Genomic DNA, 26971 nt, shown 5'->3' on the forward strand with positions numbered 1-26971 from the left:
TTGCGGACCGGCAAAATATTAATAAATAGGGAAGGAATATGAGCAGTATAAGTAGTTTGCTGTCCGGCAACAAACAAATAAGTGGGAGAAAGAATGATTAGTAGAAGTAAATTGCAGACAGGCAATATACTAATGAACAGAAAAAAAAATGAATAGTGTCAAAGTTATTTGCGGACCAGCAGCCAATAGATGAATGGGAGAAGGAATGAGTAGCAGAAATGTAATTTGCAGTGCCGCAAGACATAAATAAATGGAAGAAAAAAAAATGTGGAAGTCATTTGCGGACCAGCAACAAATAAATAAATGGAATATAAATTTGATAGCACAAGTAGTTTGAGGACCAGGAAAGAATATAGTGAATAAAGAAAAAATATAAATAGTAAAAGAACGGACTAAAAAAAAAATATAAATAAATAAATGGAGCAAAAATGAATAGTAGAAGTAATTTGCGGACCGACAACAAAAATAGATAAATAGAACTAATTAAGAGCCTTAAAAAATATATCAGAGAAAAATTTATAATATCAGAAGTAGTTTACGGACCGGGAAAACACTAAATAAATATGAGAGAAATAAAATATCAGTGGAAATGATTTGCGGCCCGGAAAAATAGCATATACGGGAAATAGAAATAATTTATGGACTAAAAAAATATAAACAAACAAATGAGAGAAAATGGACAGTAGTAAAAGAGAGTAATATGTGCGGATCTGCAAAATATCAATGAACAGTAGTTCAGCATCAACCTTTAATATCACACCTACAAAGCATGCATTTGCAGTAGTTGCATTTTGCGGACCGGGAAAATAAATAAATAGGATGAGTAATTGGCGGAGCAATAAAAGTGAACAAACAAATGGGAGAACGATTTAATATATTAGAAGTAGTTTGCGGACCGGGATAATAAGTAAACAGGAGAAAAAGAAATTTACGGAATAAAGAAATATAAATAATTACGAGGAAAAATGAATAGTAGAAGAGTAATTTGCGGACCTGCAAGATATAAATGAGTAGTAGAAGTAATTTGCAGCCCGGCAATATATGAACGAATAGGAGAAATAATTAGCGGAATGAAAAAACATATAAATGAGAGAAAAATGTAATACCACAAGTAGTTTGCGGGCAGGGAAAACTACGTAAATATGAGAGAAAATGAAAATAATGATTAATTTGCGGACCGAAAAGATATGAATGAATAAATGGAAAAAAAATCAATAGTTAAAGTAATTTGACGGACCGGAAAATAATAAGTAAATAGGAGAAATAATTTGCGGACCGAAAACACTCAAGAAAAATACAAATACAAATACAACACAACGCCACAACAGGCAAATTGCCCAACGAGGTGGCTGACTTAAGAACATCATGGATCCCCGAGCCATTTTTTGGAGGCCCTACCTACTACTGCTACACCACACATGCACCCCCCCCCCCCCGCGAAACCCCCCAATGAACCCCCAACGAATCGGTACATGCGGGAATGTGCGTGTACGTGTAGTGCAACCTGACGTAAAGTTTGTTTCTGTGTAATGCTTGTTATGTGTAGTGCTGTCATCTGCCCCCAGTTTTTCTAACTATGAGTGAAGTGTTATGATTGAACGATTTATCGTTGTAGGACTGTTGCTCTCTGTGGAGAGACTTTAACGGGGAGATCGGCTCGCATTTGCGCCTTGAAGTTGGGAACCACAGAAAACCAACTTCAGCCGACCACCACTGTGGGGTTCGAACCCGGATCCTCGCATCACGAGTCCGGCACTATAACCACTCGACCACCACAGCGGCTTAAAAAACTTTTTCTTGTTGGGATTCGAACCCATGACAGCTGATAAAACCCCGATCTCCAGCCTGATGTGCTAACCAATGAACCACACAAATGTATTGGAAAAGTAATTTGCAGACCAGCAACAAATAAATAAGTAGGAGAAACAATGGATTACTGCGGTAATTTGCGGACCGGCAAAAATAAGTAAATAGAAGAAATCATTTACGGACCGAAAAAAAAAATGAGAGGAAAATTTAATAAACGCAAAAAAAGTACACTTAGAAAAGAGGATTTAAAATATTTCCCCATATTCTGCGGCAGGGCCCCCTAGGCGGGGATCATCACGGGCCCCTGATAGTAAATTTATAGTGTTAAAAAAATTGGAAATTGTCTCAGCGATCCCTCGGGTCACCTCCCATTCTTCTGGGGGGCATGATTTAAACAATGCTCTTGTTTTTACAACAAATGGTTCCACAAACAAAGCATCAGGTAATCAATTTTTGAACAAGCCCGGATGAATCTTCACGGGGCAAAAACAGGAAAATTTTCAGCTGGATACTTCACTAATAATTCGGACATTGGCTGGATCAAGGGGGGTTGGGATAGGAAATAGAAAATGACCTTTAACAGATGACCAGATCAATAGACGGTCCCAAAGCGGCACTCAACTCCCCCACAAACACAACAATAAGACCCAGCACCCCGTCGAAGGGGGTTATTCACGTGGGTGCTGTTCTTGTGGTCAACACAAAAGTCAAGGGGGGCCCCCCCCTCCGCACCGGATTTCCACAGGACTGGTGACTGTGTCCAAGGTGTTTGTGCTCATTGGGGTGACAAAGTCACCCACTGGACAATTGAAAAATGGAAAGTGTGCGGTCCCATTGTGGTCAGTCAGTATGATGGGGCCCTGTTTTCTTCACTCTCTTCCTCCCTTCAACCAAAAACTTTTATTTGTGGGCGGATGTGACCATAATATGTATGATAAATTCGATTCGCATCTCCCTCAATTATTGTCTGGGGGCAGTAAGCAGATGGAAAACCTCCCTCGGACCTCCCTTGGGTCCCCGGTATACAGCAGCAGATGGAGGTCTCGGAAACGATTACAGAAGGGTGCCTCACCTTGGTTCTCTAACAGCTCTGCAAATCTCGCCCACAAATGTTTTTGTATGAATTTTATTGACCAAATTTAAATTTAATGAAATCAGACTTACATATGGAGTCCGACGACCCTAACCCTATAAGTTAATCAAGCTCACGGACCCCCCCCCCCTTTGGAATTTCTCTAAAGTACCCCCAAGGGCATGACCCCGAGATGAGACTAACAGGGTTCCAGTTCAAAGATCCTGGTGTCAATATTTTAATTTTCAGTTTCTTTTGGTTTCGCGCTATAAATTCCCTATGGGGGGGGGGGGGCGTGAAAAAGTCTGAGCAGGGGGCCCCCGCCACACAGACAGACAGACGTTTCCAACGTGTTAATTCAAGTGGAACCCTTGATAGTTACAAGACTGGGAACCCTGGATGATTACAGGACTGTTACACAGGACCGTAACTAGGATTTTTGTCACCTCCAGACCAACCCGGGGCAAACATTATTTTGCAGCCCCATAACTTTAAAATTCGATAATTTTATAACACGGTGTTCTTTGCTCCCACCTAAAATTGCCGCCCCTAAATTTTTCCGCTCGGGGCAGTTGCCCCCCCCACCCCCCTCTAGTTTCGCCCCTGCTGTTACATGGAAACATGGATGATTGTAAGACTGTTCAAGACTTTTCATGGGATTCACAGACTTTTCAAGCAACCTGGATGATTGCAAGATTGTTACACGGAAACCTAGTGATCGCAAGGCTGTACATGGAAATCTGGATGATTGCAATAGAGTATGATTAAACTATTGTTACATGGAAACCTGAAAGACTGTTTTAGACTTTTCATCGGATTCGCAGACTTTTCAATGAACCTGAATGATTGAAAGATTGTTATACGGAAACTTGGGTAATTGCAAGACTTAAACGTAAACTTGGGTAATTGCAAGACTTATACGGAAACTTGGGTAATTGCAAGACTTATACGGAAACTTGGGTAATTGCAAGACTTATACGGAAACTTGGGTAATTGCAAGACTGTTACGCGGAAGCCTGGATGATTGCAAGACTGCTGCATGGAAACCTGAATGATTGCAAGACTGTTACACGGAAACCTGGATGATTGCAAGACTGCTGCATGGAAACCTGAATGATTGCAAGACTGTTACACGGAAACCTAGATGATTGCAAGACTGTACCACGAAATCCTCTTTGATGACAAAAGACTTGGAACTTGAAATATTATCGATATATACTACGGGGTCACCAGTATGATGTATGGGGTTTTTCGACGGAACCCTTGGCGATTATAAGACCGTTCTATGGAACCCAAGGAAACATGAATATTATTCCAAAAAAAAAATATTTGCATTAAATAACGTCAGTGAAATATTTCACAGCTTTTGATACCGTGGAACATCTGAGAGGTTCTTGAGGGAAACGCAGGATTCCACGGAATACCAGTCGGAAACAAATAGCCTGAGACAGGGGTTCTCAAACTGTGCACCGCGGTGCCCTGGTGCGCCTCCAACCTTTGTCAGAGGCGCCGCGGAGTTGTGAACCTGACAAAGGTTTTTCTAAAATATTCTTCGTTAACCAGCTCTGGGGAGCCGGCGAAGGTAAGCATTGAATAGGAGAAAGGGACGCCGCGGGTGGAAAAAGTTTGAGAACCCCTCTGGCCTGGGGGTGGGGGGGGGGGTGCTCAAAAAACGTGCGGGCCACTTCATTGGTTTGAAAACGTGTGGAGGGCCATTAAAGTGATATAGAACAGCACCCACAGGCGTGGCCTTCCAAAAGGATAGGGCTGAGCCCTATAGCCCTAAGGCTCCAGCCCACACAACCCCCCCCCCCGTGACAAATCTTATTTTTGTTTTCTTTACACTATAAACTTACTATGGGGGGGGGGGGGCAGCGGAAGATCTCAACATAGGTGCCATCTACAGGATATGGGCCATAACAAAGGGCCACTTAAGTGATCTGAAAATGAGCAGAGAGTTATTTGACCCCGCTTTCTGTAAATATGCGCAGCTCAATTCATTTTTGTAAAATTGGGTTTGAGGTCGTGGGCACATACACACACATCAGATGACTCCGGGGGCCACATTCAGAGCGGGGACCATAGGTTGAGCATATATGGCCTTAGTGACCTGCTGCGGGGATGTAGAGGCACGTGGGCCCCTGGTTACGATAAGTACCCCCTGCTCTAGAAACCACCGCTGGTAGAAAATTTAATACCAGGAATAGATCAATCTGACGGACTGTCAGCCCTAGTTCGAGAAGGGAAGTATGAAAATCTGGCAGCTAATAAGAGAAAGGGGTTAAGACGAAAATTAGGAAAAGAAGGTAAAAAAACAAGAAGAAAATCACTCACCCCCAGCCCTCCTCCTCCTGTCAGTGAAAGAGAAGAAAAAGAAGAAGAAGAAAGAGTGTCAGCACTTGTTATTAAAGCGACTCGTAAGTAAAGTGTGTAGTGAGTAGCACGTGGTCCGCTCGACCGGATCACACACGCGTGCTAATCCGCCGTCACCGTGGAAGAAAGTAGAGCTCTTTGCTCCTTCCACGAACTACATTCTCCGCGCGTTTGATTATATCGTATTGCGCGCGCGCGCAGGGATACACGCCAAATTTTTTCCCTCTCTCTCTCTCGCTCCCTCTTTCTCCTTCCCCCCCCTCTTTTACGGAGAGGTGCGGGGGGGGGAGATGCTCGTGACCAATCACGAGTTCGAAAAGGCGGTTCGTGGGGGCGCGACCGCCTCCGCCTTCTGCGCCCTCGGGCGCTAATAGGGGGCTCCCGCTCTTCTCTTTCCTTCTACTTCAACTTTAATGACCTCTCCTCTCTCCTCTTTCACTCCTGTCGAACATTTTTTGTATTTTTGTTTTTCTCCCTGCACTCGTCCTTATTTCTTGGCGACGTATCGCTTGGTTTGGCGATGAAAGTTCATCCCCCCCCCCTTTTATTTGTTTTTAATAGGGTTTTCGGGAGTGAATCTACGCCTCTGCCTGAAAGATGACTAATTATAAGAGGAGCCCCGAAAATTCATTATTTGCAAAGGGCTCGAACTTGGAGGCCCTGGAGCCAGCCTTTACGCACGGCCTAGGGCCCTCAGAAAAATGAGCAGTTAAATTTTTCGAGAATTTGCCGGGTAGGGCCTCAAAAAAATCATTTGGCCCGGAGCCCCGTAATGCTCTTAAGACGACCCTGAGTGGACCTCAGAAAAATCACTCTGCCGGGGCCCGTCTTGCTCTTGAGACCCAGTCCTTAAGGTATATTTAAGGTCTCTACGAAGAGAGGGATTTATCTCAGATAGTCTTAATGCATTTGTTTATTCAGGCATTACTCGGGGTTCACAAGTGGCAAGACATAGGCGGATCCCCTTATCCCCATTGCCCTCCACATCCTGCCTCAGGGGGGCCCCAGGCCAGTGCCGTCTTAACGCAATGGGCCCACGCGGGCACGGCCTGGGGGGCCTCAAGAGAAGAGGGCCTCACAAAAGTGAGATCTGCTTGAAATTTTCTAGAATTCGCCAGGTAGGGCCTCAGCAAAACCACTTGGCCCGGGGCCCATGATGCTCTTAAGACTGCCCCAAACTGAGATCTTTGGTGGCCCCCATATTGAATTTATAGGATGAAACACGGTCCCATGCCGCCGCCGCCCCCCCAGGAACCGTGATGATGAGATTCAGTACTATGATTTTGAAGGTCAGTATGGGATGTAAGTACTAGGAAAGTATTTTCAGCTAGGTGGGGCCCACCATGCCTCCCCATACCGTGGCTGGGTCCCATAGGCTGGCATCTTCGAAGTCTCCCTATAGTGTAAAAAAAGAAAAGAGAAAGAACACACGAGTTCTTCCGGGCCCCAGGCCAGAGCCCCGTCAGCTCCGACGGGGAGGTCATGCCAAGAACATCACTTTAATTTGGGGCCCATGATGTTTTTGAGATGCCCCTCTGGCTGGTGCCCAGTAGGTCAATTTTTTTTTTCTCCTCCATAATCCCTTGCACTATATTACTTAGCAAAAAAATGTGAGACCCACAAACCGTCTGGAGACACAACAAAAAGTTTTGTCACGGGGCTCACGCTGACGTATTTCGAGCTGGGGGTCTCAAGTCTTGATTCGAATTGCATAATAATAAAATAAAGCTATTGAGAAAATTCATGAAAAATTTTGAAATTGTGTGATAAAATATTAAACACATTTTTAATATTCGAGGGCCCCGATTTAGTTAGGGGGGAGAACTGACAGGCATGGCCCCACAAGGGTAGAGCTGGCAGGACACCAGCGCGGGAGCCCTTCTCCATCGTGGCCCAACCCTAAATGGTAAAGGGCTGGGCCGTAACTGGGATTTTTCCCACCCGGAGTAAACATGATTCAGCCGCCCTGGGCAAACATTATTCTTCCGTCCCCACAACTTTAAAATTTGATAGTTTTGTAATGGATGTTCCCACCTAAAACTGCCGCCCCTAAATTTTTCCGCCTAGTAAAGGGCTTACATTCCCCTACGGGACAGAGCACGGTCATGTATGGTCCTACAACCCGGGGATTCGGAACAGGTCTAATTATATTGGTTTTTTACACACCATAAATTCACTATAGAGGAGACCCGCCAAAGATTTCAGCCTAGGGACCCGGTTCTAGTATGTGGGGGGGGGGGGGCATGCTGACAGTGCTTCAACCTGTAGGGCAGTTCCGACTTCTGGACTTCTGCCATTTTTTTTTCACCGCTGTAAATTTACTAGATTTAGGCATTTTTTACTATTATTTAGGCATGAAGGAGGTCCACATACCTCCTTTCCTTTACTACGCCTCTGCCTAGAAGATGACTACGTATAAGAGGGGCCCCGAAAATTCATTATTTGCAGAGGGCTCGAACTTATGAGGAAAAGGTCCTGGAGCCAGCCTTTACGCACGGCCTGGGGGCCTCAAGAGAACAGGGGCCCTCAAAAAAAATGAGTAATTAAATTTTTCGGGAATTTGCCAGGTAGGGCCTAAAAAGCATCACCCCATAATGCTATTAATACCTTCCCTTGACCTGAGTGGACCTCAGAAAAATCACTCTGCCCGGGGGCCCGTCATGCTCTTGCGCCCCAGTCCTTAAGGAATTCTTAAACCACTCGTTTCTTCCTTGCGATCCGTTTTAGAATTTTTTTCCAAAAAATCGCCAACATGATTGTGGTCAGTATTCTAATAATAATAAAAAAAATTGACTACTATTGGAAAACAAAGGGACTTTTTAGGGACCCTACTTAAGTCTCCCGTTTTTTTCCTTGGCAACACCCCCTTTAGAATTATTTCTAAAAAAATCGCCAACACATGAATATGGTCAGTATTCTAAAAAAAAACAGTTGCAAAACTATTGGCAAAGGACTTTTCACGGACCCTTCTCAAGCCACTCGTTCCCTCCTTGGGACCTCTTAATTTTTTCTAAGAAAAGCATTAACATGAACACAGTCAGCATTCTAATTCTAATATAAAGTCGAACTACTGTTGGAAAAAAAAAAGGACTTTTTTAGGGACCCTTCTTTAAGCCGCTCGTTTTTTTTCCCTTCGAGAGACTACCTCCTTTAGAATTTTTCCCTAACAAAATCGCCAACATCAATACGGTCAGTATTCTAATAATAATGATAAAAATCCGGACCCACTTTCGGAGAAAAAGGGACTTTTTAGGGACCCGGGGGGGAGGAGGAGGAGGGATGAGGAACGGAAAAGATACGGCGCCGGGTAAAAGCCGAACCGACCTATCACAGGGCGTCGTGGCAACCCCTCCACGTCTCACGTTTTGTAGGAGCGCGTGCGCTCCCGATGTCATAGTTCAGTTGAACCGCAACTCACTGATAACACCACTGTGAACGGGGGGTGCCTTTCGTTCGAGTTTTCTGCTGTTGGTGGTGGTGGTGGTGCCGCGGTTTGTGGTGTGTGTGTGTAGTTGGGGTGCCGCGCGCTCGCGTGTTGTGTGTGTGTGGAAGAAGAAGGTGGCTTTTGTTGCCGTCTTTTTAGTTTGCCAAGCAAGCTAGCTAGTTTCGGTCGGGTCGAGTTTGGGGCCACCACGCGCGCTCCGGTCGGTACACGCCCTCTGTGTCTCGGGGAGAGAGAGAGAGAGCAAAAAAAAGAAGCTGCCCGCGCGCGCTGCGGGGCCAGTAGCGAAACCTTTCCGCTCTTGTCGCAACAAAAGGTGATGAACTTTGGGTGACGGAAGATGTCTCCTTTCTTGTTTCCCGAGATGTCTCCTCCGAAGACGTCGTTTTGAAAGTAAAAGACACCTTGAGAAAGATGATTGACTGTGACTTAAGCTCTCTACGATCTAGGACGAATTCTTTCGCCGGAAATTGGACTTGAGTTGATCCATTCCCCCCAAACTCTACCCGGAATTTTCCGATTGTTGTTGTTTTCCCGATCAAGATACACCAGCTGTGATTGGCTGAAGGGACAATCGAAACCAACTCGAGGACCTTTTTGCAGATTTTTGTTATTTTTAATTCTTTTTTTTTTTTTTGGTGTTGTCCGGCCTGTGACTCAGGCAGGACACCGATAAATCCGGGAAGCTGTTGATCCCGGAGTGGTCGTCTACCCCTGGGCCGTCACCCACGGTTCCAGGCACGCTACCGCTGGGTTATCACCCGTTCCTGGCCGGACCCTGGCCGCCACAGCCGACCGCTGACAGGTCCGTCAGACCGGGCATGTCGGCCGCTGCGGCGTTGGCCGTAACGCCGTGGCGATCGGACGGCCCAGGTGTCCCGGATCCAGATCTGACGGGTGGTGGTGGCGGCGGCAGCGGTCCGGCCTCGTCGTCGTCGTCCGTGCAGCAGCAGCAGAGCGGCGGCCAGGCGCCGGAGACCAGCAGCACGCCGTCCAGCACGGACAAGAACCAGCAACAGATCGAGTGCGTGGTTTGCGGCGACAAGTCGAGCGGCAAACACTACGGCCAGTTCACCTGCGAGGGATGCAAATCGTTCTTCAAGAGGAGCGTCCGAAGGAACCTTACGTACACCTGCAGGGGGAACAGGAACTGTCCCATCGACCAGCACCACCGCAACCAGTGCCAGTACTGCCGGCTCAAGAAATGCCTCAAAATGGGCATGAGGCGAGAAGGTGAGTTAACTCATGGTTTTTATTTTGGCCCTCCTTCAAGCTAATATCACAATGATCTATAACAGCGTTTCTCAACCTATGGTGCCCGGACCGGTGGGTCCGCAGGCAGACTATGTAAGTCAATTATTAGTGCATGAAAAAGTATTCAATTAACACAATTGCAATTGTTATAGTTGATATTAGCAATATCCACATATGGGTTCAAAAAAAAATTTTACCTTCATAGACTCTATCAACGAAAATGCAGGAAATTTTGTTCCTATACATGGAATATCACTAATTCACACACTAAATATCACAAAAAATGCAATTTGTGGCAGATTTGCTAATTATTGCTAAAATGGGTGAAGGGCCGGAAAATTTAGAGATGATACAAACTACATTAAGAAAAAATGTATTTGGCGGAAAAAAACGTTCAAATGACCAGATGACTATATTTCATTCAGAAAAATAAGTGGATCCATATAAATTCGTAAAATACGGGATGTCACAGTGTTCGCCAATACGCATCAATATTCAATTTTACTCCTCCGAATTGCGTTGAGGAATTCAAATACTCCTTGAAATTTTAGGTAATTTTCTTTTTACAGAGTTATTTCTCACTTTGACCTTTGAAGACCGGACACACAAAATACAGGAATGCCCCGTAATACGGGACTAAAGTGGTCCGTCGAATTGTTTCAGTCTTTTTACTCGTCCTTGGGTTCAGAAAGGTTGAGAAACGCTGAACTGTCACACTCAATTTCAAGAAAACTGTATAAACTGATTACTTTCGATATAAGTTAGCTGAGAATTAGCTTAGGAACAAATTTCAGCCTTCATTAGCAAAAAATTGCTAATTAAGAACTATTATTTTCGAAAGAGAAATATATGGGATAGCAGAAGTTAATTGATGCGTATGGAGGCTGTGATTAGACCCAGATAAGTTTGAAGCCGGAATCTGAAAGTTTGTCGAAGCTGGAAAATCACTCGGCTACCAGGCGGCATCCCTGACTGGTTATCCGCATCGAAAAAAGACCGCATCAAATGTCCCTCCTACAGCTTCCAAGAACAATACGTTCAACGCTAGATACTCGAATATCACCCCATTGTGAATTTTTAAGATTTATTACATGACGGAGAGAAGATAACGCGGGGATTCCCGAACCTCATGCTCACGGAACCCTTGCGAATGAAATTAGGATATTAAAAATTTCGCGGCGTCTTTGCCTAATCTGGAGGCAATTCAGTAGCATAAAATGCAAAAGCGTTGGAAATAGCAGCTGTATCATTGTATATCAACGTGATCTTATTCCCGAAATGTTTTATGGAACCCCCGCCTGATCTCGAGGTTACACTTCGGTGACATCCTATAATATAGAGGTATCGAGAATCACTTACAACGTATAATATTATTCTATTCCCGAAATATCTCACTTTTCCGTGGCTGATAAAATAATTGGGAATCACAAAATCGTTTTTCTTCATAAATGTAACTTTATTCGGCCAAAAATTTCTTACGAAACCCCTGCCTGAATCGAGAATCACAGCCCATCTGAAGGCACACTTATATAAGTATCGGGATATAACTTACAACGTCGTCCCTTCATCAACGTTAACATAATTTTATCCGCGAAATGGTTGACAGCATCTCCTGCCGGATATATCGAGGGGTTTTTCAAGGCGCAATAAAATTTTGAAAATGGCAATCCGCCTACATTTAACCGGAACAATTTCCTGATTTCGAGACACTCCGGTGACATCCTAAATCATTAGGAATAACAGCTATATCGTAATGCGTTCAATGTAAATTTATTCCTGAATTTATCTCACGTGATTCTTGCCCGATTTCCATCCTTTTCGGCTGCCTTTTCCCCAAAATATAATTGAGAATCATACAATCCTTTTTTTTTAATTCTTTTTTTTTAACTTTATCCTTCAAATTTCTTACGGAACCGTAGCCTGATCGAGAATCGTAGCACTACGGCTACGTTCAATGTAATATTATTCCAAAAAAAAAAAAAAAAAGAATTACGGCATCCCTGCTTCTATTTCGAGTCAGACTTCTGTGACATGAGGTATCGATAATCATAGCCTTCTCTTACAACGTCAATGCAATTTTATCCATGAAATAGCTGACAGCACCTACTGTCTGATACGTTGAGGCTTTTCCACGGCAGATGTGATTGGCGGTTGCAATCCTTCGGCTACGTTGAATTCATGCCTGATCTTTAGGTTCACTCCGGTGATATCCTTGAAAGTGTGGTACTGTATCGTGAGAGATAACAACTATATCATTACATATGTTCAATATATATTCATTCTCGAATTTATCTCACGTCATCCATATTCGATTCCCAGAAATTTCGGCGACACCCAAATTGGTAATCACAATTATTATTTTTTTCTTATTTAATATATAGCTCTATTCGCCAAAATTTCTTACGGAACTCGTGCCTGATCGAGAATCACTGCCTCCCATCTCAATGCACACTTGTTCGACATCCTAAAATAGGTATCGGGAATCACTTACAACGTCACCTTCGTGAACTTCAACATAATTTTATCCACGAAATAGTTGACAGCAGTTCCTGCCTGATATGTTGAGGCTTCTATAGAAGCAATAAATAACTGAAAATGACAATCATTCTGAGTGAATCCTACTACTAATACTGAACCACGCATGCACTTCGTTCATATTCCTAACCGGAACCCCTGCCTGATTTCGAGGTAAACCCCAGTGACATCCCATACCGTTAGGAATAACAGCTATATACATTCAACATAAATTTATTCCCGAAGTATCTCATGTCATCCATGCCCGATTTCCAGGCTTTTCGGCTGTTTTATTCTCCCAAATTTCTTACGGAAACCCCGCCTGATCGAGATTCACAGCCCATCCCTGCCCCCATCTCAAGAAATACTTATTGGCCTTCAGTATATACAGTGGATCCCGCTTATAACGTTTTTCAAAAAAATCGTCATGAAAAAAATGTTGTAAGTGAGAAATCTCTTTAAACGGGAAATCTCAATGAGAATTTGTTAGAGTTGGGACCACGGAAATAAGTCATACCAAGCGGGAAAACGTTGTGTAAGTGGGAACGTTATAAGCGGGACCGACTGTATAAGTATCGAGAATAATTTGCAACGTCACCTTCGTCAACGTCAGTATAATTTCATCCACGAAAAAAATAGCTGACAGCACCGCCTGCCTATTGAGTCATTTCCAGGCGCTATAAATAATTGAAAATGACAATAAGCCTTCGTTGAGCCGGAACCCCTGCCTGATCTCTAGGTTCACCCCAGTGATACCCTGAGAAGAGTAGTATTGTATCATTAGGAATAACAGCTATATCACAATGCGTTCAATATAAATGTAATCCCGAATTTATCACACGTCATCCATGCCCAGTTTCCAGACTTTTCGGCGGAACCCCAAATAATTTATTGGGAATCACATTCCTTTTTTTCTTCTTTATATGTAACTTCATTCTCCCAAATTTCTTACGGAACCCCTGCCTGATCGCGAGAATCTCATTTCTTTTTATTACATTCAATGTAATTTCATTCGGGGAAAAAAAAACTCTTTCGGCATCCCTGCCCTCTCTCGAAGCACACTTCTGCAACATCCTAAAATAAAGCTGTATCGAGAGAATCACGGCTTTTTTACGTCAATATAATTTCATCTGTGGAATAGCTGACAGCACCTCCTGCCTGATATTGAGGCTTTCCCGCGGCACCCTAAATATTCTGGAATGACAATCCTTAAGCTATGTTCAACTGGAACCCCTGCCCGATCTCGAGGTACAATCCGTGACATCATAAAAGTATTGTATCCTTAGAAATAGCAGCTATATATATATATTACTACACTTCAATATAATTTTATACCCGAAAATATCTCGCGTCATCCATTCCCGATTTCCAGACTTTTCACTCTCTATGTCACTCTTTTGGTCATTCACGTGCTTGCACGCGCTCTGCGTCACTCTTTTGCTCATTCACATGCTTGCACGCGCTCTGCGTCACTCTTTTGCTCATTCACATGCTTGTACGCACGCTCTAGGTCACTCACTGCCCTGGTCTCTCGCCTTGTAAATAATTGGGAATTGCAATCCTTCTTTAAATGTACGCCCCCCCCAGGCGCATTTATGGTTTTTCCGCCTGCAGGCTACACGAATTTTGGCACCCTTCCCCCAATTCTAGTCTAATTTTCTTGACGAGGTTACTCTTTCCTCGAATTCGCTACCCTGTGCAATAAGCCGCTTGGCCTCCCTCAACTCCTGCAAGTGTACCTGTGTTTTTAAGTCGTTCTTTTGGTTACTAACACACTTTCTACGTCACTGATTTAGTCACTCACGTGCTTGCACTCTGTTTTGTTCACTCACGCTTGCACACGCGATAGGCCACTCTTTTTTGATTGCTCTCTGACATGGTTCCTTGCTGGATCGCTCTTTTGATCATTTTCACGTTTTGCTCTAGGTCATTCCTAAGGTCATTCAACAGCTTGCATCTCACGCTCTGGGTCACTCTTTTGGTCATTCACATACTTGCACGCGCTCTGTGTCACTGTTTTGGTCATTCACAAGCTTTCAAACGCTGTAGGTCACTCTTTTGCTCATTCACATGCTTGCAAGCACGCTCTAGGTCACTCACTGACCTGGTCCCTCGCTTTGTGGGTCACTCTTTTGGTCATTCACATGCTGGCACAAACTCTAGATCACTCTTTTGGTCATTCACATGCTTGCACAAACTCTAGGTCACTCTTTTGGTCATTGACCTGCTTTCACACTCTCTAGGTGACTTTTTGGCTGCTCACTGAACCTAGCCTCTAGCTGTCTAGGCAGAGGTGGGTATATTGAGGGTTATACAAATTATGCCGCCTTTTTCCCATTCTACCAATTTTCTTGGCCAATCATTCGTCAACTTTGCCGTCTTTCTCAAATATCCGCCCTGAGCTATAGCCGCTAAACCCCCCCCCCCTGTAAATACGCAACTGCCCAAAACAAACGGAACCCCCGATTGCACAAAGTCTTCGGGCACCCCGGTGCCCGCAAGGTTTACTCTAGCATCCGAGAACGACTATCAAACTATGTACTACACTAACCATATTATGGTAATAAAAAAGCCATTTGGCAATAAATTTTGGCAATAGACCCCCACCCCCAAGTGAGAAAACTTGCAAGTGTAGCAGCCTGAGCACTGGAAGGTGGGAAACCACTGCGTGCTCTACAATCATGTCCCCCCTCCCCTCCCCGTGAGTTTGAGGCTGACATGGCTCCAGTCCGGAACGATTCTTATTTTTGATTCTTCACCCTTAAATTCACTGTAGAGGGAGCCCATGAAAAATCTGTTATTTGGGGCCCACCAAGAAACACGACGTGGGGGGGGGGCATGACTACAATATTTGTACCCAGAGTCAGAGCACCTCAATGGAATGGTTGTCAGCAGGGCTAGACGATCTCTACCCAGAGAACCGTAATTTAATATACTTTTATCCGGGACAAGCACGGAACCCATCCGTACAGTTTTAAATACGTCGTTAAAGAGGGAATTTAGCGCTCCTTCTGGTCCAGAGCCCAGGGCATGGCAATAGCGGGGGGAGGGGAGTACTTGAGGGTCTGTCACCCCCCCCCCCTCCCCGAAATGTGAGAAAATGACCGAAAAAAAAGGGAAAAAGATGGACAAATATATTGTTCTATCACTTCGGCCCCCCCTCCGAACGAAATTTTTGGCTACGGGCCTGGCCCAGGGCACTAAACCCACGTACATTCTTGGCTTTTCTATTGGGGAGGGGGTGTAAAAACTTTGGGCCTACTGATTCCCTGTCTGAGGGGAAAAACTTTTAAGCTACTGCTTTGCTAAGAAGTCAAAATGTGACTCAATGCAGGGCCACTGCCCCGGGCGGAAAAATTTATTGAGCGGCAATTTTAGGTGGGAACAAAGAACACCGTTTATAAAATTATCGAATTTATAAGTTGTGGGGCGGCCGAATCATGTTTGTCCCGGGCGGCAAAACTCCAAGTTACTGCCCTCGACTCAATGCAACTCAATAAACGTATTTTTATTCCGTTTTGCGGCTCCTAAAATTTAGCGGCCCGGTACGGCGGCACCTATCGCCACCTGCCCCGAGTCTGGCCCTGCTACTACTAAACCACACGTGCACGTCGTCCGTATTTCCCTATGGAGGTTCTAACGCAGGCATCTTTTCAACCCGTTGCTCGTGAGCACCCAGAGTGCTCGGTGCTCGTGATCACTCGATCAATTGTATTCATGGATTCAACTTGGAAGAGAGAGAACCTCTGCCCGATATCGAGCTACATTTTTGAGACATCCTAAAAGTGGTCATTCACCAGTTTTGTCACATTTTCTGTGCACACGAGTGACAATTATACCGGGACCTACAATTTATTGCCGATTCCGAACGGCAGCGTTCGACATTTTGCCTTTTTTATAATCACCGAGAGGTTGGTGCTTCTTGTTGTGGGTGAGACTCCGGGAGGTAAGATTTACGGAAACTTCACCGGCCGTGCAATTCACCGACCAACAATTCATCGACGAATTCACGCTGGGGAAAATTCACCGACAACAGTTCGACCCAAGTGAGTGAGGAATAAGCGAGTGAGTGGATCAGTATATAGTTAGTGAGTGTGTGACAGAGTGATTAGGTGAGCGAGCAAACTAATGAATGAGCGAGTGGCCTAGAGAGTGAGTGTCGTGATGAGCGACCTAGAGGTAGACTGTTGGATCCAGTGAGTGAGCGAGTGACAGAATGAGTGACCCAGTGAGTAATTGCGTGACCTGGTCATTGAGTGAGAGACAGAGTGAGCGGCCTAGTCAGTAAGTGAGCTACCTGATGATTGAGTGCGTGTAACAGTGTGAGCGAGTGGCAAGAAGCGATTTAGTTAATGAGTGAGAGAGTGACAGAATGAGCGACCAGGTGAATGAGTGTGTAACAGAGTGAACAACTTAGGTGATGATAAAATGAGTGACTAAGTGAGTGATCTCGAGTGAGTAACCTAGGAAGTAAATGAGCGACCTAAAGATCAAGTGACCGGCATATAATTGGAGGGTGATCGAGTGGCATAGTAGCGATATTGAGTGAGTGGCCTATGAAGTAATTGAGTGACCTGGTGAGCAAGTGAGTGGCGTAGGGGAGTAAGTCAGTGACCTAATGAGTGAGTGATATAACGAGTGACCGACGCTATGAGTGAGTGATATAATGAGTGACCGACTCTGTGAGTGAGTGATAGAATGAGCTACCTAGTGATTGACTGAGTGATCTTGTAAGTGAATGAGCGAGAACGAGCGAGACTTGTGTCCAGAAGCGGGTTCATGGCTTCACCGCCTAAGTCAGCCATCTTCAACCTGTTGCTCGCGAGCACCACGGTGCTCCCTGAAGCACCAAGAGTGCTCAATGCTCATGCTCAGAAATAGTTAGCAGACCGGGCAAAGGTACGTAAATGGTAAAAAAAATAAATGAGAGAAATAATTTACGGAACTGCAAAAGTGAATGAACAGAAGAAATAATTCCAGGAGACCAATCAAAACATGTACAGGGTGTCCCGTAAGTGCTCATGCGGCTTTTTTTCGCCCTGATCAACCGTTCGTCGTAGAGGTATGGTTCCAATTTAAAAAATTCTCAAAAGGCGTTCAAAAATTACCCTGTATCAGTTTTAAGAGTGAAAATACAGTGTGTAACAAAATTTTTCCACATTGTCCGCAAACTTCCAAATAGGGAGTCATCGCCCGCAATCTCCTCAGGCCAACAGAAAAAAATTCCAAGTGTGCAATATTCGCTGAGATATTCGAATTCGAAAATCGGAGAAAGTTCGGAAATGAGGGAAAGGAGCGTCTTTTTTTCCCCTTAGTTTTCGCTGTCCTTTCCCAATTTTTCTCCGATTTCCGGATATCTCAGGGAATATTGCACTTGGAAACATGGAACTTTTTCTGTTGGCCTTAGGAGATTACGGGCACTGACTTTCAATTTTAAGTTTGCGGACAATGGGGGGACCGTATAAAAATTTAGATTTTTTTTTTTTGTTGTTACACACCGTATTTTTACTCTCAGAACTGGTGTAGGGTAATTTTTGAACGCCTTTTGAGCGTTTTTTTTTTTTTAAATTGCAATCATGCCTCTACGATGGACGGTTGATGAGATGAAGGCCGTATCAGCACTTACGGGACACCCTGTACACATAAATAAGAGACAATTTACGGGCTGACAAAAAATAACGTACAAAGGAGAAAAAATTACTGACAGCAAAAATATATTAGAAATTTACGGATAATCCACCAGCGAGTGAGTGAATCTGCGACCGAGTGAGTTTGTGAATGAGTAACCGTTTGAGTGACTGAGTGGTCGTATGAATAACAGAGTGAGTGGGTAAATTGAGTGACCATGTGAGTGATTGACTGAATGTGTGAGTGACCATATGAGTGATTGACTGAATGGGTGAGTGACCGTATGAGTGATTGACTGGATGGGTGAGTGACCGTATGAGTGATTGACTGAATGGGTGAGTGACCACATGAGTGATTGACTGAATGGGTGAGTGACCATATGAGTGATTGACTGAATGTGTGAGTGATCATATGAGTGATTGACTGAATGGGCGAGTGACCATATGAGTGATTGACTGAATGGACGAGTGACCATGTGAGTGATTGGCTGAATGGGTGAGTGACCATATGAATGATTGACTGAATGGGCGAGTGACCATATGAATGATTGACTGAATGGGCGAGTGACCATATGAGTGATTGACTGAGGGTCGTATTCACCGACATGGTTTAAACTGTAGTCAAGATTTTTGGATAAGAGATTTACATACATTGGTTAAAAACCTGAATTTAACCAATCCGTGTCGATCTGTTATCAAAAAATTGTGACTATAGCTTAAACCATGTCGGTGAATACCGGCCTGAATGGGCGAGTGACCATATGAGTGATTGAGTAATCGTATGAGTGTCCGAGTGATCGGGTGAGCGATAGTAAGAATGACTGAGTGCGTGGGTGAATTATTGAGTGGTGATTGTGTGAATTACTCACTCACTCATTTGCACCCCTTGCTCCTTCACTCACTCATTCCCTCTCTGACATTTGATCAATCACTCGCTTGTGCTCACTTACTAATTCACCTGTTCATCCACTCATACTCCCTGTGTAACTTCGTCGATGAATTTGTTTCTGAGTGAACTCTCCTGGTTAATGGCGTGGCGGTTAATCGCTGTCAGTAAATTTTCCCGTCGGTGAATCAATTGCGTAGCCGTGAATTTTCCGCACACGGTAAAATGGTTGATGCCACTCATCCGACTCAAATGATCGATCTAAAAATCGCCATCGTCATCTAAAGACAAAAAAAATGCCGATAAAATGGCTACGCGTAGGATTTATCTCTAAAACAACAGCTGCAATATTAGTTGAGACGAGATGCCGATGATAACGTATTATTACGTCATCGGCAAGTTGCTGTCGTAAGGGACGTCGAAAGAGTAGGACATGATACATCACATACCCGCTGTGTGTGTTGCTCAATTTAATCAAGCCGCCCCCCCCCCCACTTTTCTTTTCTTTGAAATTTCTATTATTGATAATATAATTGATTGATTTGATAACAATATGGTGGCCATTTTCTCTTTCCCTCCCTTCGTTTAATGCTATCTAAATAGCCAGTTTTCTTTACTCATCTGATAACGAACGATCACAGGTTTGTTAAAAGTTTACTCTGCAGTGTTTCCTGTTTGTGTAAGAATTTACTGGTGTCTAGAAAGTAGTATATGGAGCCCCCGGGTCGAATGATGTGTCCACCCAGGGCCGCACGAGTTTGCGCGGTCAGGAAATTTTAACATCCTATATTTACTGGCTAACTAAACATTTTTGACCCTAGACGCAGGCCCTACCCTCCTGATTCCCGGGACACCTCCCTCCCTCCTGTTGAAGTTAGGACCGTCTTAGCAGAATCATGTCCCCCCCACGGGCAAAGCAATTTTTTCTGAGACCCCGTACCTAGCTTCAAATAGCTGATTACCACAATTCGCATACTTGTTCTCGGAAACTGTGATCAGATATTGTCCTGAGATCCCCCTCTCGACTGATGGGACCGTGGTTTGTGTGCCCATGCGTTAAGATGGTAATAGCTGAAGTTCAGCCTTGGACAACCCTGCCCTCACCTCAGCAGCATTTGGGCTCGTGAAAGAATAGCTGAAAATCTCTGGTAAAAATCGTCGAAAGTAGACGGGGCCATTCAAGTATTACGTAAGCAGATTTTTAGCCATTTTTGACTCCCTCCCCCCTGTCAGCAAGACACTGACCCCCCTCCCCCCCCCCCGTCAGCAAAATTTCGTCAGCAGCTTAAAATATTTCATATCTTCAAAAAGGGTGGTTGATGACGTAAGCAACCTTCAAATCCCCCCCCCCCCCATTGTCACCAAAAGTCAGCAAATCCGAAATCCCCTCCCTCCCCCGATGCTGACGTAATACTTGAATGACCCCACACGTAAATCGGTAGGCAAGCACTTTTTGCTAGATGGGGGGCTAGAAAGATACTTTCTCCTGCGGGCCAGGATGTTCTTTAAGACTGCCCTGCCTACCAGGCTGGACGTGTCTGCCCGCATATTTCATTCGTAACAGCATCATGGGCTCCCTGGGTCGAATGATGTTCTGTGGGTTCATTCGAGGGCCCGGTTCCCTCTTGGGCAAGGGGAACATTTGCCGAAGGCCTGAAATTTATTATATTTTATTTTTTTTGCAATCTTGAAATTTAAACATGTCTTCACTGGCAAAGAAAACATCTCTGACACGCGTTGCAGGGGCTCCTCATTCCTGATTTTCTCAGGAAGCCCTTCCGTTCCAAGTTCAGCCGTGGTCCACAATAGGGTAGGCCCACCCAGGTACGGCCCGGAGACGACGTGAAAAAAAAAACTTAGTTCTTACCCACTTACTAGGTTATACAAATGGTTACTTACTTAATCGCCCACTCAGTTGGCAACTCACACTCGCTCGATCACTAATACAGTTACTCACTTGGTCATTCATACGTTCACTCACTCGGTCACTCATACGGTGACTCTTACTCACTAACGTTTTCGCTAGCTCATTCACCAACTCATTCAGCCACACACTCACTCACTGGTGACGAATTGACGTCGGTGATTTTTCACCGTTGTAATTTTTCCTAACGGTAAATTTCGTGGCGGTGAATTTTTCGCAAATCGCTTGAATGTTTTATCGATTTAATTTTAGTACTACGTCAGTATGAAATCGAGCTTTGAGCACCTGGTGCTCGCGGTGCTTGTTTTATTGAAAATTTAAAGCTGAAATTGGTGATGATCGCTATGGTGAGAAGGGGGTGCTCTTTTTTAAATGCTTTCAAGGAATGCTCATTCCTTAGATTAGCGAGTCCCAAACGGTGTGCCGCGGCAATATTGGGTATCGCGAGTGCCACCGGTATTACCGTATTCCCGTTAACCCGCATACCATAAAAGTCGGTGAACACCAGCTTTTTTTAATATTGAGGGTCTGCTCCGTTCCCGGCATGTCGGGAAAAGCGAGGTTTAATAAGAATCACAGTGTGCATTCAGCCAATTTTCAATGGGTTTTTAAAATAAATATATTTGAGAATTTTTCAAGAATGCGTGACTTGAATTTTCCGGCATATCGGAAAATACGGGTACTCCCGGTATGATGGAGCGCCACCCTGTTTCTCCGGCATGCTGGTGTACCTCGCTGTTTCCCGGCATATTCTTGTCTGCCTCGCTGTTTCCGCGGTATGCTGGTGTGCCCGGCATGCCGGCTAATTCGGGGGGGGGGGGGATTGCGGTAAATCGATTTTGAGCATCCCATGTTCATGTTTACGCTACTGTTTCTGGTACATTCTTGTGCTTTTTTGTAGTATGTGTATGTGTTTCTGTTTTTTCAAGTGTTCATAGAAGTCTATAGATCGTGTGTGTTTTGTTTTAAGCTGTCCAGCGCGGACGGATCCCGCCAAGTCAACATGCCCAGCTCGGCCAGATGACCCTGACGAACGGCGACGCGCTGAACGGGCACGCATCCTACCTGTCAAGCTTCATATCGCTCTTGCTGAGGGCCGAGCCCTACCCGCCGTCCCGTTACACGCAGTGCATGCAGCCCAACAACATCATGGGCATCGACAACATCTGCGAGCTGGCCGCCCGGTTGCTCTTCAGTGCCGTCGAGTGGGCCCGGAACATTCCGTTCTTCCCCGAGCTGCAGGTCACGGATCAGGTGGCCCTACTGAGGCTCGTGTGGAGCGAACTGTTCGTGCTGAACGCCTCGCAGTGCTCGATGCCGCTGCACGTGGCGCCGCTCCTGGCGGCCGCGGGACTTCACGCGACCCCCATGGCCGCCGACCGAGTCGTGGCTTTCATGGACCACATTAGGATCTTCCAGGAGCAGGTCGAGAAGCTGAAGGCCCTGCACGTGGACGCCGCCGAGTACAGCTGCTTGAAGGCCATCGTGCTCTTCACTACAGGTGAGTCTACATCTCTTTATAAATTCTGGTAACGATATCTAATCCATACATGCTTAACTCATGGCCCGCGGGCCAAATGCTGTCCTCGGGATCTTCTGATGTATCCCGCAACCCCATGTCTAACTTTTTAACTGTTGAGCTGCTGAGCGGCAAGTTTCCAGAACACTTAAGCGACCCGTGGGGCAGTTACACATCAATTGAATAGCCCGTAACAAATTCCCAAATCACTCAAGTGGCTCGTAGCACAGTTACAGATCACTCAAGCTGCCTGCGGCATAGTTGCAGAACACGTAAGTGTTCCGCGTCACCAGTGCCGTAACTAGGCAGGTGCAGCAAGTGCACCCACACAGGGCCCACTGGGAGGGGGATCACCCCGGCGAGAACACTTGGTTGACTCGCGCACATTTAGAGATGACTTAAGTGACGCCTCGGCACAGTTACAGTTGATTCAACTGGACCGCGATGCATTTACAGATCGCTTAATTGACCTGCGAAAAATTTAAAAATCACTCAATCGGCCAGTGGCGCATCTAAATAACGCTCAATCGGCCCACATTTACCGATCACTTAAGTAGCCTGCGGCACTGCCCCATATCACTTAATTAAGTGGCCCGCGACACATTTTCAAATGAATGAATTGGCTCTGGCCCACTCACCACCTAAAGGTTGAATTTTCTTGCTTTAAGCAGTGCCGTCCTAACGCATGAGCCAACCCGGTCACTACCTGGGGGCCTCAAGTGCGTGGGGGGGGGGGGCTCATAATAATCAAATCTGTATCAATTTTCGAGAAAAAATAATTTATATTGAATTAGAAGTCATGTATTTTTTTCCCATGCATATAGGAGACCTAAGAAAAATCACTTGGCCCGGGGGCATAAGATGCTCTTAAGACGACCCTGACCTTAAGTGAACTGAAAATGTGCCGCTTAGTTCATTTCTACAAAATTAGGGTCGATGTCGCGGGCTATATATATATACATCAGATGAAATCCGAGGGCCACATTTAGGCCGTGGCCCAATAGATGAGCGTGCGTTGTCTACAGAATATGGGACCATGGCCCTGGTTAATACAGTAGTGTCACAAGAAGAAATTTTGCTTCTCGAAATAAAACTGATATAATAGAGAAGTTATTTCATATGGAGATAAAGAGTATCTGATCCTAGACCGTAGAGACAATGCATTAACCGCGAAGGAAAAACAAAAATTAACTCTTAGAAAATAGCTCGTGGTGTCACGTGATTGGGAATTTTTCTACGAGGATCTAGGAATTAATTTTTCCCATGTTAAGGTTGTTTTCATTAAATACGCTAATGAGGTGAGAGATGTTAATTTGAAGAGCAAATTTAGTCTAATGAATAATTGAGGGAGGAACACAGAGGAGGATCTCATTTTTTCATCCTCTTCGCCCTATGCATCCAACGTTATTAAATGATCCGTGAGGTTAATTAGTACTACATACGCCACTGAAATTGAGGAATCTCCGCCAATTTACGATTTGGGGGGGAAAAAATATCTGGTGATGTGTTGTCCGATTTCTATGGTCCTCACGCGGATGTTCAACGTTAGTCTAGATCTGTGTTTCCTAAACTTATTTTGGCTGTGGCCCCCTTTGAAGCATATTTTTTTCTCGTGGCCCCCCTGTCTTACCCAGAGTCTTCGACCCTCATCTAGAAGCAAGATCCTTTATACGTATTGAACTGATCTTTTTTCAGTGAATTTATACTGAATGAAAATTTTGCAAATAAGATTGGCCTCCAGAACACTGTGGCCTAGAATTTATTGAGCTCCCGGCTAGTCTGAGTTCTATTCAGGGCCATCTCAACATCATGGGTCCCCTAGGCAAAGTGATGCTATGATAGTCCCATACTTAGCTGGAAATAAACAGTCTGCATATTTCCTATGCATTTTCAAAATTTATTGTACTATACAAAATATCATAAGGTGGGGTCAGTTATGGACATGAGACCCCCCCCCCCCAGGCATGACCCCTCACAAGAGTGGGACTGACAGAGCTGCAGCACGGGGCGGGGCCTGATATGGTTTGCATCATTTTTTGTTTTTCACACTATAAATTTAATATAGAGAAGGGGGTGTGTGTGAAAAATCTATCCGGGGGCCTGCGGAAAACCCAATCCTAGTGAACCTGCTGCAAAATGTAGGCGGTGAGGCCCGGGTGGATGCATGTCCTAAGATGGCCCTCGTTTTATGGGTGGTTTTGTTGGATACTGTAAGTGTATAGTCACTAATATAAAAGATTTATTTCTTCACAGCTTAATTTTTCTTCTCAGCCCTCTTCAGCCCTCCAAACCACCTGTCATGGGCCCCTTTCTCCATTTTCTTCCGTGGCCCCCTTGAAGTATCCCAGTACCACTGGGAGCCATGAGAACCACTGGTCTGGGATCAGGGAGGTCTTAGACTTTCTTCAGCTGTGACCAAAAACCAATAAAGGTCAGCTTCGCGACCCACGGGACTGTTTGTTTTTTGGAGATCAGTGAAACAAGCGACGACGCAGTAAGTGTATTTATAACCAGCACTGTAAGATGATTTGTGTGACTCATCTAAGAGGTCCCTGCGAATCAAGTTTGGGTCGTGACCCATGGTTCGAGAATCCCTGGCTGTAAGTGGATTTGAACGACCCATCTGGAAAGCCCCTGCTACACGAATTTAGGCTGCGATCAATAGGCTAAGAACCCGTGATGTAGGGTCAAGAGTTTACATTCTTTAGGAGAGTGCGGGTCACTTCATTGATCTGGAAACCTGTCGCGGACCGCTTAATAAGTGATACGGAATAGCGCCGCAGGTTACTAAAGTGATCTGGAATTGTGCCTTGGGTCACTTAAGTGAGTTGGAACAGTGCGGAGGTGATTTGTAAATACGCCGCAGGTCGCTTAAGTGATCTGTAAATATGCCGCGGGTCAGTTTAGCGATAAAGGAATGCGCCGTGTATAGGCGTGAGCAGAATTTTCTCAAGGGAGTTTCAGATTTTTTTCCCTTCTGGGGGTTACGTTTTTTCCTGTAAAAAAAAACCCACTATAATCTTGGCTCAAGGGGGAGGGGGTTAGAACCCCAAACCCCCCTTTGCGTACGCCAATGGCACCGTGGGACATTTAAGTGATCTGGAGCTGTGCCGTAGCCCGCTTGAGTGATCTGTAATTGTTTTGTAGGCCACTTGAGTGATCCGAGAATTCTTCACGAGCCACACAAGTGATGTCGAACTGCACTGCGGGTCACTTAAGTGATCCAGAAATGTGCCGCGTTGCTCAATTAAAAACAAAAAATTAGGTTTACGGACGCCGGACACAGCAGATAATTCCGAGGAACACAATTATGAAGCGAGCATATAATATAGTCTAGATCAGGGGTTCTCAACTTGGGGCCATATGGCCTCCCTAGCGGTCCTTTAATATTCTGCGGGAAGGGGGGGCCACGGGTGAAAGCCACGACAAGTGGCGAAGGTGGCCCCACAGAGAACTGTGAAAGAAGAATAAGAGCTTTCAAATAAATATGGCAGGAGAAAATGTTACTACTTGCAGAATTTAGCACAACTGCCTATAGAACCAGAGCCATCGTCCCCATGAGCCCATGTAGGCAGGGATCACAGCCTCATATCTGGGCCTGCATCATGTGATCTGGTGCTATGCTTTCCAAATTTATGAAAATATATTCAAGCTGTTACTTTTTCAGCTAAGTATGCCCCCCCCCCCAAAAAAAACCCCATCATTTCGCCCGGGAACCCATGATGTTGAGACAGCCATGCTAAACTACCATAAGAAGGGTGCTCACTTCACTACCGTCCAGGGTAGGCGTGGACCCAGGTGACGTGTCGAGATGTTCGATTTATTGTGTAGGCTCGTTGGATCGTCTCGTATTTTATAAGCAAAAATTAATAATTTGTAAAATTAATTCTTTATTCATGCAAAAAGAAAAGGTAAGTAAAACAATACAGTAGAGCATCGATCATCCGAATACCGATCAATCGAAACATCGGTTAACCGAAAGCGTTCCACTCGACAAATTCAAATAATTTTCGCGCTATTTAGAAGTTCCGCTAGCGGCCGCTAGTGCTTTTAGTGAAGCAAAAAATAAAATTTTGGACTTCCTTTCCTAAACTTGTATGCCAGACATATTGAACCCGTTGCTCGCGAGCACCATAGTGCTCCCCGAAGCATCCAGAGTGCTCGATGCTCGTGTCCGATTTTGCGCCTACGAGTACTACTTGGTCAACGTTCCAATTAAACACCTTGTGCAAATTGCATTCAAGAATTGAGATCATCCTGATTGCATGTATTCGCATGTCAAACATGCCGTAAGGGTGCTCTTCTTTTGATGATGGGTACAGGCAGTGCTCACGACTAGAAAACGGTTGAAGACCTCTGCTGTAGGCAGTGTCGGATTAAAGTCGGCCGAGATCCCGGGCGCAAAAGAAAATATTAGGCCACTTAAATTAGAAAATAATGTGAAGTTTAGATTTTCGGGGCCCTTTAGAAGTTGGGGCCACTTCGTTAAATCCGCCTCTGGCTATAGGCCTACTTAAATGGCCATTTTGAACTCGTCAAACAAGGCTAGTC

General features: G+C 44.9%; 1 protein-coding gene and 1 long non-coding RNA gene across 3 annotated transcripts in view; one reads left to right on the plus strand and one right to left on the minus strand.

Annotated features, from left to right (window-relative positions):
- The window catches only part of LOC149079820 (uncharacterized), a 127692-nt gene extending 122336 nt beyond the window's left edge, over positions 1-5356 (minus strand). For both annotated transcript variants that reach the window (XR_016193644.1, XR_016193645.1), the window contains exon 1: positions 5216-5356. This is a non-coding gene — a long non-coding RNA (uncharacterized LOC149079820). The remainder of the gene's footprint in view (positions 1-5215) is intronic.
- A 3291-nt stretch (positions 5357-8647) lies between these two features.
- Positions 8648-26971, plus strand: part of LOC149079821 (nuclear receptor subfamily 2 group F member 1-B-like) — a 46570-nt gene continuing 28246 nt past the window's right edge. Inside the window, exons 1-2 of the mRNA XM_089240317.1 lie at positions 8648-9929; positions 21872-22402. Coding sequence (XP_089096443.1) covers positions 9518-9929; positions 21872-22402 — 943 coding nt within the window. The 5' untranslated portion in view covers positions 8648-9517. The remainder of the gene's footprint in view (positions 9930-21871; positions 22403-26971) is intronic.

This window comes from Pholcus phalangioides, unplaced genomic scaffold (genome assembly GCF_987345545.1).
Source record: "Pholcus phalangioides strain wild (caught in Gottingen) unplaced genomic scaffold, Ppha-v1.0 ptg000012l_1, whole genome shotgun sequence".
Taxonomy (NCBI): Eukaryota; Metazoa; Arthropoda; class Arachnida; order Araneae; family Pholcidae; genus Pholcus; species Pholcus phalangioides.